At 49.4% G+C, this 19,735-nt stretch overlaps 1 protein-coding gene across 1 annotated transcript in view; it reads left to right on the top strand.

Annotated features, from left to right (window-relative positions):
* The first annotated feature begins 2,687 nt into the window (after positions 1–2,687).
* SLC31A2 (solute carrier family 31 member 2) overlaps positions 2,688–19,735 on the top strand; it is a 62,496-nt gene continuing 45,448 nt past the window's right edge. The window contains exons 1-2 of the mRNA XM_063936419.1: positions 2,688–2,812; positions 3,833–3,899. Of these exons, the coding sequence (XP_063792489.1) occupies positions 2,807–2,812; positions 3,833–3,899 (73 nt within the window). The 5' untranslated portion in view covers positions 2,688–2,806. The remainder of the gene's footprint in view (positions 2,813–3,832; positions 3,900–19,735) is intronic.

Consider the following 19,735-nt stretch of genomic DNA (forward strand, 5'->3'; position numbering starts at 1 on the left):
GTCCCAGGCTGCAGCGCTCAGTGCTATGGTAACCCTGGTGCGCCGGGGAGGATGGTGTCGCAGTTGCCCTGAGTGTGCCGCACACAGGGGGGCCGGGCTAGATTGGAGCAATAAACATCTTTGCCTCAAGACGACCGCTTCATCTTGTAACAAGCAGGGATACGCCAAACGTAGCCCGTTCTTTGCCTGTCCTGGTATGAGCCTAGCGTCTCCAAGCTCCGCCTTCTGCCAGCTCATGTGTAGCGGCCTGGTCATTGACCAGTGGGAGTCAGCCAATGCCAACTCGGAGGTGTGCCAGCAGCATGTCAATGCATACACAGGATCATGCGGTATTCAGATGCCGGCGGTAGAAGCCTGAGCAGAAATGTGGTTGCAGGTGCCACGAAAATAAGGAGCCTGGTGGTGGCAGCATTGTACCCGCCCACTGCTCAGTTGGTGGAGTCAGTAACAGACAGTTACTGGCAGTAAGCGGGACCCCCCCTAATTGGCCAGGTCCTGTGTGACCCAAACCCCTTCTGTGATCGCAGAATGTAGTCAGTGAGGACTAGGAAGTGTCCGGTCACAGAAGGTATGGTATAATACACCGCCATCTTACAGCTGATGCTGGGACTGTGTGACTCACATGAAGTGCACCATCTCTGTATAGTATAATACCCCGGCGTCTTACACCTGACGTGGACAGTATGACTGACATGCAGTGCACCATCTCTGTGTAGTATAACACCCCACCATCTTACACCTGACGTGGACAGTATGACTGACATGCAGTGCACCTTCTCTGTGTAGTATAATACCCCACCATCTTACACCTGACGCGGACGGTATGACTGACATGAAGTGCACCATCTGTGTGTAGTATAATACCCCGCCATCTTACACCTGACGCGGACAGTATGACTGACATGCAGTGCACCATCTCTGTAGTATAATACCCCGGCATCTTACACCTGACGTGGACAGTATGACTGACATGCAGTGCACCATCTCTGTAGTATAATACCCCGGCATCTTATACCCGACGTGGACAGTATGACTGACATGCAGTGCACCATCTGTGTGTAGTATAATACCCCGCCATCTTACACCTGACGCGGACAGTATGACTGACATGCAGTGCACCATCTCTGTAGTATAATACCCCGGCATCTTATACCCGACGTGGACAGTATGACTGACATGCAGTGCACCATCTGTGTGTAGTATAATACCCCGCCATCTTACACCTGACGCGGACAGTATGACTGACATGCAGTGCACCATCTCTGTAGTATAATACCCCGGCATCTTACACCTGACGTGGACAGTATGACTGACATGAATTGCACCATCTCTGTAGTATAATACCCCGGCATCTTATACCTGACGTGGACAGTATGACTGACATGAATTGCACAATCTCTGTGTAGTATAATACCTCGCCATATTACTCCTGACGCGGACAGTATGACTGACATGCAGTGCACCATCTCTGTAGTATAATACCCGGCATCTTATACCTGAAGTGGACAGTATGACTGACATGCAGTGCACCATCTCTGTAGTATAATACCCCGGCATCTTATACCCGACGTGGACAGTATGACTGACATGAATTGCACAATCTCTGTGTAGTATAATACCTCGCCATATTACTCCTGATGCGGACAGTATGACTGACATGCAGTGCACCATCTCTGTAGTATAATACCCGGCATCTTACACCTGACGTGGACAGTATGACTGACATGAATTGCACAATCTCTGTGTAGTATAATACCTCGCCATATTACTCCTGACGTGGACAGTATGACTGACATGAAGTGCACCATCTCTGTGTAGTATAATACCCCGCCATCTTACACCTGACGCTGGTACAGTATGACTGACATGAAGTGCACCAGCTCTGTGTAGTATAATACCCCGCCATCTTACACCTGACGCTGGGACAGTATGACCAACATGAAGTGCACCATCTCTGTGTAGTATAATACCCCGGCATCTTACACCTGCCGCTGGGACAGTATGACTGACATGAAGTGCACCATCTCTGTGTAGTATAATACCCCGCCATCTTACACCTGACGCTGGTACAGTATGACTGACATGAAGTGCACCATCTCTGTATAGTATAATACCCCGGCATCTTACACCTGACGCTGGGACAGTATGACCAACATGAAGTGCACCATCTCTGTGTAGTATAATACCCCGGCATCTTACACCTGCCGCTGGGACAGTATGACTGACATGAAGTGCACCATCTCTGTGTAGTATAATTCCCCTTTTCCACTGAACGCAGAATTTCTGTCAGTGGAAACACCTCAACCCGGGTCCAGGAATATACCGGATCATGCAGCCAGTCTGAAGGGGTTCCAGCTGGGTTCTGTGGTTTCACATATATATATATATAGATAGATAGATAGATAGATAGATAGATAGATAGATTTATTATGTGGCTTTACTGATGTGATATAGAGATAGTGTGTATGTTTACTATATATAAAATATATATATCGAATATGAAATTATATCATGTGTGTGTGTACATATGTTATGTGACCCCACAGACATTACTGATGATACAACACAGATAAATATATACTATACATATACACGATGTAATACATATACATAGTGTAGACACCATCTCTGATTCTGGCAACCACCGCTGCACGGACAGCCTGCCCTCCCTACCAAGCCCTCAGCAGCACTGTGCTCCGCCCCCTTCCCAGCATGCTGAGCGGGACGAGCAGTCAGCTGATCCGTGTTTGGGTTCTTGGTGCCAGGTACAGCAGGGCGGCTGCTGCTGCATAGACTGCCCGGTGCCATGCAGGTAAGTGACCCGGCTGGAGGAGCGCTCTGCTGCATGTACAGTGTATGCTGGGGGGAGAGCAGGCGGCCGGCTACAGGGCAGTCACGTGTTCCTGCTAGTGTAGTCTGAGGGGATAATCTAGGGGGGAGAGAGCAGCTTCCAGACCCAGAGAGCATCTTCTAACGTGTGTCTATGTGCACACCCTGATTCCTTCCTCTGTAGTCAGCAGCAGGGTCATAATGACAATGTGGTGCCCCCTGGTAATGAGCTACATAATAAGGGGTCTTTTGGCCAACAGTACCCAGTGTGGTGGCAACAGTACCAGAGGTCTTTATCACATGTCCAGCAGTGTACACCAGGGTTAGGCAGTAGGTGGCACTGCACATCCCAGCATGCCCTAAGAGCAAAACTGTAGCAGGGCATGCTGCCATGTGTAGTTCCACAGCAGCTGGAATGCCACTCATTGCCTGACCCTCGTGTACAGCATGTATCCGCATCACCCAGCAGCGTAGAGCATCTGCCTGTAATGCTAGTAAATGATAATGTGTCTGTACAGGCAGTAGCACCCGTGCCCACAGTGGTCAGTATGTATCAGCTGCCCGCTCAGTCTTCCCTGCCCTGTATGCCCAGCAGCCACTAACTGCATCTGCAAGCTGCACTACAAAGTGCCTCTTATCTGCTGGATTAGGGGGCCAGGATGACTGCACACTGTGTCATATGAGGTCTGGGCTATAAAGTGAGTGGTGAAATGTTCTTTCACTGCAGACTTGGATCAGTAACATATCAGGGCATGTTGGAGACTGTTTTTGGCTAATTAATTCTGATTAATATGCAAAGCATATGAATCATTTTCCTGCTAAAGACAATATACTACCTCCCTCCTGAGACAGTGATCATGCAGGCTGATGTCTGTGCATGGCAGGTTTTATTGACCATTCATGTCACCTGTAAAAAACATTCCATAATGTACACCTGTCAGACAGTGACTACTACACACTCCTTGGGGTGAAGATCACCTTATACCATGTTGTTTTCCTACAGATGCATTTCGTCTTCTCGGACAATGTGACCCTGCTGTTTGATTTCTGGACGGTGCAGACTCTGACAGGTATGAGATGCATTCATTTCTTTACCCGGGGTGGGGGCAAGGCTATGTGACAAGACTGCAAGATTACTGGTTCGCCACGACTTTGGCAGCTCTCCACTAAATTCAAAGCGCCAATCAGTTATAAGGCTGGTTTTGCCACTTTGGATTTAGCATCAAACTCGCTGAAATCGTGCTGGTTCCATAATCTTTGAACCTATTGCATAACTTCCTAGTACTCCTGGTCTTTTGCCTCACATCGCAATCACATTTATAGATTGTATTAACTCCTCAGGCTCAGCCACCTCAGCGGTGCAACACCTGTATCCATTCCTGGGATAGTGTGAGTGAGAAACAGTCTGCGGGGTGTATTTACTGAAGGTCGATTCTTATGGATTTCATATCCATGGAAATTGATCTAAATCGATGTTGTGTTTCTAGGGCTAAAACACATTTAAAAACCTTGTATCGACCTTTTGTACAGTCTACCCTTTACATGCCGACCTATTGATTGTAGACCTTTTTAATGTAGATCTATCAACCGGACACCTTGGATTGCAATAAGATTTATTTAGAATTATTGTTTTATAGAGATTTTCTTACCTCCATGTCTGACAGATATTGTGGTGATTTTATATATATATATATAAAAGGTAGAGTCTAATGATCTTCCTACTTCTTAGCCTCAGTCATATGAGTAATGAATCACTTCCCCTAAATATGTTTTTAGTGAGAACCTAGAAAATGCCAGGCATAAGAGAACACATTGCTGGCGAGTTGCGCATACGATCTCCCATCCAAAGTGACAGGGCATCGTGAGGCGCAATTCAGATTTTCTCTATCGTCCTAAGTGGATGCTGGGGTTCCTGAAAGGACCATGGGGAATAGCGGCTCCGCAGGAGACAGGGCACAAAAGTAAAGCTTTTACAGGTCAGGTGGTGTGTACTGGCTCCTCCCCCCATGACCCTCCTCCAGACTCCAGTTAGATTTTTGTGCCCGGCCGAGAAGGGTGCAATTCTAGGTGGCTCTCATAAAGAGCTGCTTAGAGAAAGTTTAGCTTAGGTTTTTTATTTTACAGTGATTCCTGCTGGCAACAGGATCACTGCAACGAGGGACAGAGGGGAGAAGAAGTGAACTCACCTGCGTGCAGGATGGATTGGCTTCTTGGCTACTGGACATGAAGCTCCAGAGGGACGATCACAGGTACAGCCTGGATGGTCACCGGAGCCACGCCGCCGGCCCCCTCACAGATGCTGAAGCAAGAAGAGGTCCAGAATCGGCGGCTGAAGACTCCTGCAGTCTTCTTAAGGTAGCGCACAGCACTGCAGCTGTGCGCCATTTTCCTCTCAGCACACTTCACACGGCAGTCACTGAGGGTGCAGGGCGCTGGGGGGGGGGCGCCCTGGGAGGCAAATGAAGACCTTTAAAAAGGCTAAAAATACCTCACATATAGCCCCAGAGGCTATATGGAGATATTTACCCCTGCCTAAATGTACTAAATAGCGGGAGACGAGCCCGCCGAAAAAGGTGCGGGGCCTATCTCCTCAGCACACGGCGCCATTTTCTGTCACAGCTCCGCTGGTCAGGAAGGCTCCCAGGTCTCTCCCCTGCACTGCACTACAGAAACAGGGTATAACAGAGAGGGGGGGCAAAATAAATGGCAATATATTAATATAAAAGCAGCTATAAGGGAGCACTTAATCATAAGGCTATCCCTGTCATATATAGCGCTTTTTGGTGTGTGCTGGCAGACTCTCCCTCTGTCTCCCCAAAGGGCTAGTGGGTCCTGTCTTCGTATAGAGCATTCCCTGTGTGTCTGCTGTGTGTCGGTACGTGTGTGTCGACATGTATGAGGACGTTATTGGTGTGGAGGCGGAGCAATTGCCAAATATGAGGATGTCACCTCCTAGGGGGTCGACACCAGAATGGATGCCTTTATTTGTGGAATTACGGGATAGCGTCAACTCGCTTAAGCAGTCGTTTGCCGACATGAGGCGGCCGGACACTCAATTAGTGCCTGTCCAGGCGCCTCAAACACCGTCAGGGGCTGTAAAACGCCCCTTGCCTCAGTCGGTCGACACAGACCCAGACACAGGCACTGATTCCGGTGGTGAAGGTGACGAATCAACCGTATTTTCCAGTAGGGCCACACGTTATATGATTTTGGCAATAAAGGAGATGTTACATTTAGCTGATACTACAGGTACCACTAAACAGGGTATTATGTGGGATGTGAAAAAACTACCAGTAGTTTTTACCGAATCAGAAGAATTAAATGACGTGTGTGATGAAGCGTGGGGTGCCCCGATAAAAAACTGCTAATTTCAAAGAAGTTATTGGCTTTATACCCTTTCCCGCCAGAGGTTAGGGAGCGCTGGGAAACACCTCCTAGGGTGGACAAAGCGCTAACACGCTTATCAAAACAAGTGGCGTTACCCTCTCCTGAGACGGCCGCACTTAAAGATCCATCAGATAGGAGGATGGAAAATATCCAAAAAGGTATATACACACATGCAGGTGTTATACTACGACCAGCTATTGCGACTGCCTGGATGTGCAGTGCTGGGGTAGTTTGGTCAGAGTCCCTGATCGAAAATATTGATACCCTGGACAGGGACAATATTTTACTGTCGTTAGAACAAATAAAGGATGCATTTCTTTATATGCGTGATGCACAGAGAGATATCTGCACACTGGCATCACGGGTAAGTGCTATGTCCATTTCGGCCAGAAGAGCTTTATGGACACGACAGTGGACAGACGATGCGTAGAGGAGTTATTTGGGGTCGGTCTATCGGATTTGGTGGCCACGGCTACGGCCGGGAAATCCACCTTTCTACCTCAAGTCACTCCCCAACAGAAAAAGGCACCGACCTTTCAACCGCAGCCCTTTCGTTCCTTTAAAAATAAGAGAGCAAAGGGCTATTCATATCTGCCACGAGGCAGAGGACGAGGGAAGAGACAGCAACAGGCAGCTCCTTCCCAGGAACAGAAGCCCTCCCCGGCTTCTACAAAAGCCTCAGCATGACGCTGGGGCTTCGCAAGCGGACTCGGGGGCGGTAGGCGGTCGTCTCAAGAATTACAGCGCGCAGTGGGCTCACTCGCAGGTAAATCCCTGGATCCTGCAGATAATATCTCAGGGGTACAGGTTGAAATTAGAGACAGAGCCACCTCGCCGTTTCCTGAAGTCTGCTTTACCAACGTCCCCCTCAGAAAGGGAGACGGTTTTGGAAGCCATTCACAAGCTGTATTCTCAGCAGGTGATAGTCAAGGTACCTCTTCTACAACAAGGGAAGGGGTATTATTCCACTCTTTGTGTGGTACCGAAGCCGGATGGCTCGGTAAGGCCTATTCTAAATCTGAAGTCCTTGAACCTGTACATAAAGAAGTTCAAGTTCAAGATGGAGTCACTCAGAGCAGTGATAGCGAACCTGGAAGAAGGGGACTTTATGGTATCCTTGGACATCAAGGATGCGTATCTCCACGTTCCAATTACCCCTCACACCAGGGGTACCTCAGGTTCGTTGTACAAAACTGTCACTATCAGTTTCAGACGCTGCCGTTTGGTTTGTCCACGGCACCTCGGGTCTTTACAAAGGTAATGGCCGAGATAATATTTCTTCTTCGAAGAAAAGGCGTATTAATTATCCCATACTTGGACGATCTCCTAATAAGGGCAAAGTCCAGAGAACAGCTAGAGATGGGTTTAGCACTATCTCAAGAGGTGCTAAAGCAGCACGGATGGATTCTGAATATTCCAAAATCCCAATTAATGCCAACAACTCGTCTGCTGTTCCTGGGGATGATTCTGGACACAGTTCAGAAAAAGGTTTTTCTTCCCGAAGAAAAAGCCAAGGAGTTATCTGACCGGGTCAGGAACCTCCTAAAACCAGGAAAGGTGTCTGTACATCAATGCACAAGAGTCCTGGGAAAAAATGGTAGCTTCTTACGAAGCAATCCCTTTCGGCAGATTCCATGCAAAGGGATCTGTTGGACAAATGGTCAGGGTCGCATCTTCAGATGCACCTGCGGATAACCCTGTCGCCGAGGACAAGGGTATCCCTTCTGTGGTGGTTGCAGGAGGCTCATCTATTGGAGGGCCGCAGATTCGGCATGCAGGATCGGATCCTGGTGACCACGGATGCCAGCCTGAGAGGCTGGGGAGCAGTCACACAGGGAAGAAATTTCCAGGGAGTGTGGTCGAGCTTGAAAAAGTCTCTTCACATAAGCATTCTGGAACTAAGAGCAATCTACAATGCTCTAAGCCAGGCGGAACCTCTGCTTCAAGGAAGACCGGTGTTGATCCAGTCGGACAACATCACGGCAGTCGCCCATGTAAACAGACAGGGCGGCACAAGAAGCAGGAGGGCAATGGCAGAAGCTGCCAGGATCCTTCGCTGGGCGGAGTATCACGTGATAGCACTGTCAGCAGTATTCATCCCGGGCGTGGACAACTGGGAAGCAGACTTCCTCAGCAGACACGACCTTCACCCGGGAGAGTGGGGACTTCATCCAGAAGTTTCCCACATGCTATTAAACCGTTGGGTAAAACCAATGGTGGACATGATGGCGTCTCGCCTCAACAAAACACTGGACAGGTATTGCGCCAGGTCAAGAGATCCGCAGGCAATAGCTGTGGACGCGCTGGTAACACCTTGGGTGTACCAGTCGGTATATGTGTTTCCTCCTCTGCCTCTCATACCAAAGGTATTGAGGATTATACGGCAAAGAGGAGTAAGACTAGTGGATCCGGATTGGCCAAGAAGGACTTGGTACCCGGAACTTCAAGAGATGGTCACGGACGATCCGTGGCCTCTACTTCTGAGAAGGGACCTGCTTCAGCAGGGTCCTTGTCTTTTTCAAGACTTACCGCGGCTGCGTTTGACGGCATGGCGTTTGAATGCCAGATCCTAAAAGGAAAAGGCATTCCAGAAGAAGTCATTCCTACCTTGATAAAGGCAAGGAAGGAAGTCACCGCGAAGCATTATCGCCGTATTTGGCGAAAATATGTTGCGTGGTGCGAGCAGCGGAGTGCTCCGATGGAGGAATTTCAACTGGGTCGTTTTCCTACATTTCCTGCAATCAGGATTGTCTATGGGTCTCAAATTGGGATCTATTAAGGTTCAAATTTCGGCCCTATCAATATTCTTCCAAAAAGAATTGGCCTCAGTCCCTGAGGTCCAGATTTTTATCAAAGGAGTACTGCATATACAGCCTCCTGTGGTGCCTAAGGTGGCACCGTGGGATCTAAATGTAGTTTTAGATTTCCTCAAATCCAATTGGTTTGAACCACTAAAGAATGTGGATTTGAAATATCTCACATGGAAAGTGACTATGTTACTGGCCCTGGCTTCGGCCGGGAGAGTATCTGAACTGGCGGCTTTGTTTTATAAAAGCCCTTATTTAATTTTCCATTCGACATAGGGCAGAGCTGCGGACGCGTCCGCATTTTCTCCCTAAGGTGGTATCAGCGTTTCACCTGAACCAGCCTATTGTAGTGCCTGCGGCTACAGACGACTTGAAGGACTCCAAGTTGTTGGACGTTGTCAGAGCCTTAAAAATATACATTTAAAGGACGGCTGGAGTCAGAAAATCTGACTCGCTGTTTATACTGTATGCACCCAACAAGTTGGGTGCACCTGCTTCTAAGCAGTCGATTGCTCGTTGGATTTGTAACAAAATTCAACTTGTACATTCTGTGGCAGGCCTGCCACAGCCTAAATCTGTTAAGGCCCATTCCGCAAGGAAGGTGGGCTCATCTTGGGCGGCTGCCCGAGGGGTCTCGGCATTACAACTCTGCCGAGCAGCTACGTGGTCAGGGGAGAACACGTTTGTAAATTTTTACAAATTTGATACCCTGGCAAAGGAGGACCTGGAGTTCTCTCATTCGGTGCTGCAGAGTCATCCGCACTCTCCCGCCCGTTTGGGAGCTTTGGTATAATCCCCATGGTCCTTTCAGGAACCCCAGCATCCACTTAGGACGATAGAGAAAATAAGAATTTACTTACCGATAATTCTATTTCTCGGAGTCCGTAGTGGATGCTGGGCGCCCATCCCAAGTGCGGATTATCTGCAATACTTGTACATAGTTATTGTTAACTAATTCGGGTTATTGTTTAGGAAGCCATCTTTCAGAGGCTCCTCTGTTATCATACTGTTAACTGGGTTTAGATCACAAGTTGTACGGTGTGATTGGTGTGGCTGGTATGAGTCTTACCCGGGATTCAAAATCCTCCCTTATTGTGTACGCTCGTCCGGGCACAGTACCTAACTGGAGTCTGGAGGAGGGTCATGGGGGGAGGAGCCAGTACACACCACCTGACCTGTAAAAGCTTTACTTTTGTGCCCTGTCTCCTGCGGAGCCGCTATTCCCCATGGTCCTTTCAGGAACCCCAGCATCCACTACGGACTCCGAGAAATAGAATTATCGGTAAGTAAATTCTTATTTTTTTTTTTAATTATTGTGTTTATCTCACCCAGACAGGCGGGGTTTAGCCGCTTAAAATGGCTAAACGCAGTTCTGGGTGCGACACAAAAAGTGGCGTTTGCTCGCTCAAACGGGTCACTTTGCACACATTTCAGCTCGTCAGCACCAGGGGCTTCGATCTGAAATGTGTCTCCCGTGACTCAGCGCGCCTGAACGGAGAAACAATTGAATTGCTTCATTGGGCGCCATCTAGTGGCACCCGCGGGGAGAAGCCATTGAATTACCCGCATTGTATCTTAGTAGCAATTCACTTTTCGTTATACTTCATTCCTTATCAAACTTTTTTAATTCTTTGAAACCCTACTTTTCTGTTAGTTGGAGAAAGTTTGGGAGTGAAAATCATACATTAGCTGGAGTTCCCCTGCTGCTTGTTGGGTGTACAGACAACCAAATGACCGCCAGATTCAAATGTCCGTCTCCCCCTTCCCGCCCGCCGGCAGTATTCTAATGTTACTGCCGACGGGCGCAACAAGTTAATTTCAGCTCGCCACCCCCGGAGGTAGCGAGCAGAAATGCGCGTAAAGAGACCCGTTTGGGCACCCAAACGGGTCTCTTCACGATCGCGCCCATTAGTTTAGTCGGGTTTAGGTGCTTTGTGCGCCTAAGCCCGACTGTACTGGGTGCGATCAGCGTGATAACGGGGGCCATATAAATATTGCTCCTCTATCTCCAGTCACTTTATACGGGAGATAAGGTGCGCATGAACATTTGAATTCCCCCCAATATGTTGGCTGTTGGAGCCTTTGAAAATCTTGTCAAAACTGGATGGACATATTTAAATGTTTCTCTGACGTCTTAAGTGGATGCTGGGACTCCGTAAGGACCATGGGGAATAGCGGCTCCGCAGGAGACTGGGCACAACTATAAAGAAAGCTTTATACTACTGGTGTGCACTGGCTCCTCCCACTATGACCCTCCTCCAGACTTTAGTTAGTTAGAATCTTGTGCCCAGCTGAGCTGGATGCACACTAGGGCCTCTCCTGAGCTCCTAGAAAGAAAGTATATTTAGGTTTTTTATTTTACAGTGAGATCTGCTGGCAACAGACTCACTGCAGCAAGGGACTAAGGGGAGAAGAAGCGAACCTACCTAACAGGTGGTAGTTTGGGCTTCTTAGGCTACTGGACACCATTAGCTCCAGAGGGATCGACCGCAGGACTCGACCTTGGTGTTCGTTCCCGGAGCCGCGCCACCGTCCCCCTTACAGAGCCAGAAGCATGAAGAGGACCGGAAAATTGGCGGCAGAAGACTTCGGTCTTCACCAAGGTAGCGCACAGCACTGCAGCTGTGCGCCATTGCTCCTCATGTACACCTCACACTCCGGTCACTGATGGGTGCAGGGCGCTGGGGGGGCGCCCTGAGGGCAATATAAGACACCTTGGCTGGCAAATCTACATCATATATAGTCCTAGAGGCTATATAGATGTAAAAATACCCCTGCCAGTATTCCAGAAAAAGCGGGAGAAGTCTGCCGGAAAAGGGGCGGGGCCATCTCCCTCGGCACACTGGCGCCATTTTTCCCTCACAGCTCCGCTGGAAGGAAGCTCCCTGGCTCTCCCCTGCAGTCTGAAAACTACAGAAGGGTAAAAAAGAGAGGGGGGGCACTAAATTTAGGCGCAGGATATATATATATATATATATATATATATATATATATATATATAGCAGATATAAGGGAAAACACTCACTTATAGTGGGATCCCTGTGTTATATGGCGCTCTGGTGTGTGCTGGCATACTCTCGCTCTGTCTCCCCAAAGGGCTTTGTGGGGTCCTGTCCTCTGTCAGAGCATTCCCTGTGTGTTTGCGGTGTGTCGGTACGGCTGTGTCAACATGTTTGATGAGGAGGCTTATGTGGAGGCGGAGCAGATGCCTGTAAATGTGATGTCACCCCCTGCGGGGTCGACACCTGAGTGGATGGTGCTGTGGAAGGAATTACGCGACAGTGTCGACTCCTTGCATAAAAGGTTCGACATACCAAATGTGGGACAGCCGGCTTCTCAGCCTGTGCCTGCCCAGGCGTCTCAAAAGCCATCAGGGGCTCTAAAACGCCCGCTACCTCAGATGGCAGACACAGATGTCGACAAGGATACTGACTCCAGTGTCGACGACGATGAGACTAATGTAACTTCCAGTAGGGCCACATGTTACATGATTGAGGCAATGAAAAATGTGTTGCACATTTCTGATGTTACCACCGGTACCACAAAAAAGGGTATTATGTTTGGAGAGAAAAAACTATCAGTAGCTTTTCCTCCATCTGAGGAGTTAAATGAAGTGTGTGAAGAAGCGTGGGCTTCCCCTGATAAGAAGCTGGTAATTTCTAAGAGGTTACTAATGGCGTACCCTTTCCCGCCAGAGGATAGGTCACGTTGGGAAACATCCCCTAGAGTGGATAAAGCGCTCACACGCTTGTCAAAGAAGGTGGCACTACCGTCTCCGGATACGGCCGCCCTGAAGGAATCTGCTGATAGAAAGCAGGAGGCTATCCTGAAATCTATATATACACACACAGGTGTTATACTGAGACCAGCTATTGCTTCAGCATAGATGTGCAGTGCTGCAGCTGCATGGTCAGATTCCCTGTCAGAAAATATTGATACCCTAGACAGGGACACAATATTGCTAACCGTAGAGCATATAAAAGACGCACTTTTATACATGAGGGATGCACAGAGGGATATTTGCCGGCTGGCATCCAAAATTAGTGCAATGTCCATTTCTCCAGGAGAGGGTTATGGACTCGGCAGTGGACAGGAGATGCAGATTCCAAAAGGCACATGGAAGTTCTGCCTTATAAGGGTGAGGAGTTGTTCGGGGATGGTCTCTCGGACCTCGTTTCCACAGCAACAGCTGGGAAGTCTACATTTTTACCCCATGTTCCCTCACAGCCAAAGAAAGCACCGTATTATCAGGTACAGTCCTTTCGGCCCAATAGGGGCAAGCGGGTTAAAGGCGCGTCCTTTCTGCCCAGAGGCAGAGGTAGGGGGAAAAAGCTGCAGCATACAGCCAGTTCCCAGGAGCAAAAGTCCTCCCCCGCTTCCTCTAAGTCCACAGCATGACGCTGGGGCTCCACAGGCGGAGCTAGGTACGGTGGGGGCCCGTCTCAAATATTTCAGCAATCAGTGGGCTCGCTCACGGGTGGATCCCTGGATTTTTCAGATAGTATCTCAGGGGTACAAGCTGGAATTCGAGACGTCTCCCCCCGCCGTTTCCTCAAATCTGCCTTGCCAACCACTCCCTCAGGCAGGGAGGCAGTGTTACAGGCAATTCACAAGCTGTATTCACAACAGGTGATAGTAAAGGTACCCCTACTTCAACAAGGACGGGGTTACTATTCCACAATGTTTGTGGTACCGAAACCGGACGGTTCGGTGAGACCCATTTTAAATTTGAAATCCTTGAACACATATATAAAAAAATTCACGTTCAAGATGGAATCGCTCAGGGCGGTTGTTGCAAGCCTGGACGAGGGGGATTACATGGTATCACTGGACATCAAGGATGCTTACCTGCATGTCCCCATTTACCATCCTCACCAGGAGTACCTCAGATTTGTGGTACAGGATTGTCATTACCAATTCCAGATGTTGCCGTTCGGTCTATCCACGGCTCCGAGGGTCTTTACCAAGGTAATGGCCGAAATGATGATACTCCTTCGAAAGAAGGGAGTTTTAATTATCCAGTACTTGGACGATCTCCTGATAAAGGCGAGCTCCAGAGAGCAGTTGTTGGTCGGGGTAGCACTATCTCGGGAGGTGCTACAACAGCACGGCTGGATTCTAAACATTCCAAAGTCACAGCTGGTCCCTACGACACGTCTACTGTTCCTGGGGATGGTTCTGGACACAGAACAGAAAAAAGTGTTTCTCCCGGAGGAGAAGGCCAAGGAGCTGTCATCTCTAGTCAGAGGCCTCCTAAAACCAAAACAGGTGTCGGTGCATCACTGCACGCGGATCCTGGGAAAGATGGTAGCTTCCTACAAAGTGATTCCATTCGGCAGGTTTCATGCAAGAACCTTTCAGTGGGACCTGTTGGACAAGTGGTCCGGATCGCATCTTCAGATGCATCGGCTGATAACCCTGTCTCCAAGGACAAGGGTGTCTCTGCTGTGGTGGCTGCAGAGTGCTCATCTTCAAGAAGGCCGCAGATTCGGCATACAGGACTGGGTCCTGGTGACCACGGATGCCAGCCTTCGAGGCTGGGGGGCAGTCACACAGGGAAGAAACTTCCAAGGACTATGGTCAAGTCAAGAGACTTCCCTGCACATAAATATTCTGGAACTAAGGGCCATTTACAATGCCCTAAGTCAGGCAAAACCCCTGCTTCAAAACCAGCCAGTACTGATCCAGTCAGACAACATCACGGCGGTCGCCCATGTAAACCGACAGGGCGGCACGAGAAGCAGGACGGCAATGGCAGAAGCCACAAGGATTCTCCGATGGGCGGAAAATCACGTGTTAGCACTGTCAGCAGTGTTCATTCCGGGAGTGGACAACTGGGAAGCAGACTTCCTCAGCAGGCACGACCTCCACCCGGGAGAGTGGGGACTTCATCCAGAAGTCTTTCAAATGATTGTAAACCGTTGGGAAAGGCCACAGTTGGACATGATGGCGTCCCGCCTAAACAAAAAGCTAGAAAAGTATTGCGGCAGGTCAAGAGACCCGCAGGCGATAGCTGTGGACGCTCTAGTGACACCGTGGGTGTACCGGTCGGTTTATGTGTTCCCTCCTCTTCCTCTCATACCAAAGGTACTGAGGATAATACGGAGAAGAGGAGTAAGAACTATACTCATTGTTCCGGATTGGCCAAGAAGAGCTTGGTACCCGGAACTTCAAGAAATGATCTCAGAGGACCCATGGCCTCTACCGCTCAGACAAGACCTGCTACAGCAGGGGCCCTGTCTGTTCCAAGACTTACCGCGGCTGCGTTTGACGGCATGGCGGTTGAACACCGGATCCTGAAGGAAAAGGGCATTCCGGAGGAAGTCATTCCTACGCTGATTAAAGCTAGGAAAGAAGTAACCGCAAACCATTATCACCGCATTTGGCGAAAATATGTTGCGTGGTGTGAGGCCAGGAAGGCCCCAACGGAGGAATTTCAGCTGGGCCGTTTCCTGCACTTCCTACAGTCAGGGGTGACTATGGGCCTTAAATTGGGTTCCATTAAGGTCCAGATTTCGGCTCTATCGATTTTCTTCCAGAGAGAACTGGCTTCACTACCTGAAGTTCAGACTTTTGTTAAGGGAGTGCTGCATATTCGGCCCCCTTTTGTGCCTCCAGTGGCACCTTGGGATCTCAACGTGGTGTTGGATTTCCTAAAGTCACATTGGTTTGAGCCACTGAAAACCGTGGATTTGAAATATCTCACGTGGAAAGTGGTCATGTTGTTGGCCTTGGCTTCGGCCAGGCGTGTATCAGAATTGGCGGCTTTGTCATGTAAAAGCCCTTATCTGATTTTTCATATGGATAGGGCGGAATTGAGGACTCGTCCCCAGTTTCTCCCTAAAGTGGTATCAGCTTTTCATCTGAACCAACCTATCGTGGTGCCTGCGGCTACAAAAGACTTGGAGGCTTCCAAGTTGTTGGACGTAGTCAGGGCCCTGAAAATCTATGCTTCCAGGACAGCTGGAGTCAGAAAGACTGACTCGCTCTTTATCCTGTATGCGCCCAACAAGTTGGGTGCACCTGCTTCAAAGCAGACTATTGCTCGCTGGATCTGTAGTACGATTCAGCTTGCACATTCTGCGGCTGGACTGCCGCATCCTAAATCAGTGAAAGCCCATTCCACGAGGAAGGTGGGCTCTTCTTGGGCGGCTGCCCGAGGGGTCTCGGCTCTTCAACTTTGCCGAGCAGCTACTTGGTCGGGGTCAAACACGTTTGCTAAATTCTACAAGTTTGACACCCTGGCTGAGGAGGACCTAGAGTTTGCCCATTCGGTGCTGCAGAGTCATCCGCACTCTCCCGCCCGTTTGGGAGCTTTGGTATAATCCCCATGGTTCTTACGGAGTCCCAGCAACCACTTAGGACGTCAGAGAAAATAAGAATTTACTCACCGGTAATTCTATTTCTCTGACGTCCTAGTGGATGCTGGGGACTCCGTAAGGACCATGGGGAATAGCGGCTCCGCAGGAGACTGGGCACAGCTAAGAAAGATTTCGGACTACCTGGTGTGCACTGGCTCCTCCCACCATGACCCTCCTCCAGACCTCAGTTAGAATCCTGTGCCCGGCTGAGCTGGATGCACACTAGGGGCTCTCCTGAGCTCCTAGAGAGAAAGTATATTTTAGGTTTTTTATTTTACAGTGAGATCTGCTGGCAACAGACTCACTGCAGCGAGGGACTAAGGGGAGAAGAAGCGAACCTACCTAACTGGTGGTAGCTTGGGCTTCTTAGGCTACTGGACACCATTAGCTCCAGAGGGATCGACCGCATGGAACCGGCCATTGATGTTCGGTCCCAGAGCCGCGCCGCCGGCCCCCTTACAGAGCCAGAAGCAAGAAGAGTCCGGAAAATCGGCGGCAGAAGACATCAGTCTTCACCAAGGTAGCGCACAGCACTGCAGCTGTGCGCCATTGCTCCTCATACACACTTCACACTCCGGTCACTGAGGGTGCAGGGCGCTGGGGGGGGGGGGCGCCTTGAGCAGCAATAAAAGCACCTTGGCTGGCATATATATCACAATATATAGCCCCAGAGGCTATATATGTGATAAATACCCCTGCCAGAATCCATAAAAAAGTGGGAGAAAAGTCCGCGAAAAAGGGGCGGAGCTATCTCCCTCAGCACACTGGCGCCATTTTCTCTTCACAGTGCAGCTGGAAGACAGCTCCCCAGGCTCTCCCCTGTAGTTTTCAGGCTCAAAGGGTTAAAAAGAGAGGGGGGGCACTAAATTTAGGCGCAATATTGTTTATACAAGCAGCTATTGGGGGGAAAAATCACTCAGTTATAGTGTTAATCCCTGCATTATATGGCGCTCTGGTGTGTGCTGGCATACTCTCTCTGTCTCCCCAAAGGACTTTGTGGGGTCCTGTCCTCAGTCAGAGCATTCCCTGTGTGTGTGCTGTGTGTCGGTACGGCTGTGTCGACATGTGGGATGAGGAAGGTTACGTGGAGGTGGAGCAGAGGCCGATAAATGGGATGTCGTCCCCTGTGGGGCCGACACCAGAGTGGATGGATAGGTGGAAGGTATTAACCGACAATGTCAACTCCTTACAAGGCTGGATGACGTAAAACAGTTGTGGGACAGCCGGCTTCTCAGCCCGCGCCTGCCCAGGCGTCTCAAAGGCCATCAGGGGCTCAAAAAAGCGCCCGTTACCTCAGATGGCAGACACAGATGTCGACACGGAGTCTGACTCCAGTGTCGACGAGGTTGAGACATATACACAATCCACTAGGAACATCCGTTACATGATCTTGGCAATGAAAAATGTGTTACGCATTTCTGACATGAACCCAAGTACCACATAAAAGGGGTTTTATTTTTGGGGAGAAAAAGCAGCTAGTGTTTTGTTCCCCCATCAGATGAATGAATGAAGTGTGTAAAGTAGCGTGGGTTCCCCCAATAAGAAACTGGTAATTTCTAAAAAGTTACTGATGGCGTACCCTTTCCCGCCAGAGGATAGGTCACGTTGGGAGATATCCCTTAGGGGGGATAAGGCGCTCACACGTTTGTCAAAAAAGGTGGCACTGCCGTCTTAGGATACGGCCACCTTGAAGGAGCCTGCTGATAAAAAACAGGAGGCTATCCTGAAGTCTGTATATACACACTCAGGTTATATACTGAGACCTGCAATTGCCTCAGCATAAATAGTGCTGCTGCAGCGTGGTCTGATACCCTGTCAGATAATATTAATACTCTAAGACAGGGATAATAGTTTGCTAACATAGAGCATATTAAAGACGTCGTCTTATATATAAAGGATGCACAGAGGGATATTTGCCGGCTGGCATCCAGAATAAATGCAATGTCCATTCTGCCAGGAGGGTATTAGAAACCTGGCAGTGGACAGGTGATGCTGCCTATAAAAGGCACATGGAGATTCTGCCTTATAAGGGTGAGGAATTGTTTGGGGATGGTCTCTGGGACCTCGTATCCACAGCAACAGCTGGGAAGAAAAAATTTTTTTTACCTCAGGTTTCCTCACAGCCTAAGAAAGCACCGTATTTTCAGGTACAGTCCTTTCGGCTTCAGAAAAGCAAGCGGGTCAAAGGCGCTTCCTTTCTGCACAGAGACAAGGGAAGAAGGAAAAAGCTGCACCAGCAGCCAGTTCCCAGGATCAAAAATCTTCCCCCGCTTCCTCTGAGTCCACCGCTTGACGTTGGGGCTCCACAGGTGCGGTAGGGGCACGTCTCGGGAACTTCAGGGACCAGTGGGTTTGCCCACAGGTGGATCCCTAGGTTCTGCAAATAGTATCACAGGGATACAGGCTGGAGTTCGAGGCGACTCCCCCTCGCCGTTACCTCACCTCAGCCTTGCCTGCTGCCCTCGGAGAAAGGTAGTAATGGCGGCAATTCACAAGCTGCACTTCCAGCAGGTGAAATCAAGGTACCCCTCCTTCAAGGCCGGGGTTACTATTCCAAAATGTTGTGGTACCGAAACCAGACGGTTCGGTGAGACCCATTCTAAAATTGAAAGCCTTGAACACTTATATACGAAGGTTCAAGTTCGAAATGGAATCGCTCAGGGCGATTATTGCAAGCCTGGAGAATTTCATGGTATCACTGGACATCAAGGATGCTTACCTGCATGTCCCTATTTACCCTCTTCACCAGGAGTACCTCAAAATTGTGGTACAGGATTGTCATTACCAATTCCAGACGTTGCCGTTGGTCTGTCCCCGGCACCGAGGTATTTACCAAGGTAATGGCCGAAATAATTATCCCGTACTTGGACGATCACCTTATAAAGGCAAGGTCCAGGGAGCAGTTGTTCGGCGGAGTAGCACTATCTCGGGAAGTGCTACAACAGCACGGCTGGATTCTGAATATCCAAAGTCGCAGCTGGTTCCTACGACGCGTCTACTGTTCCTGAGTATGGTTCTGGACACAGAACAGGATAAAAAAGGGTTTCTCCCGGAGGAGAAGTCCAAGGAGTTGTCGTCTCTAGACAGAGACCTCCTAATACGTATACAGGTGTCGGTGCATCAATGCACGCGAGCCCTGGGAAGGATGGTAGCTTCTTACGAAGAAATTCCATTCGCCAGGTCCCATACAAGGATTTTCCAGTGGGATCTGTTGGACATGTGGTTCGGGTCGCATCTTCAGATGCATCGGCGGATAACCCTGTCTCCAAGGGCCAGGGTGTCGCTGTGGTGGTGGCTGCAGAGTGCTCATCTTCTAGGGGGCCGCAGATTCGGCATACAGGACTGGGTCCT

Source organism: Pseudophryne corroboree, chromosome 8, assembly GCF_028390025.1.
Source record: "Pseudophryne corroboree isolate aPseCor3 chromosome 8, aPseCor3.hap2, whole genome shotgun sequence".
Classification (NCBI taxonomy): domain Eukaryota; kingdom Metazoa; phylum Chordata; class Amphibia; order Anura; family Myobatrachidae; genus Pseudophryne; species Pseudophryne corroboree.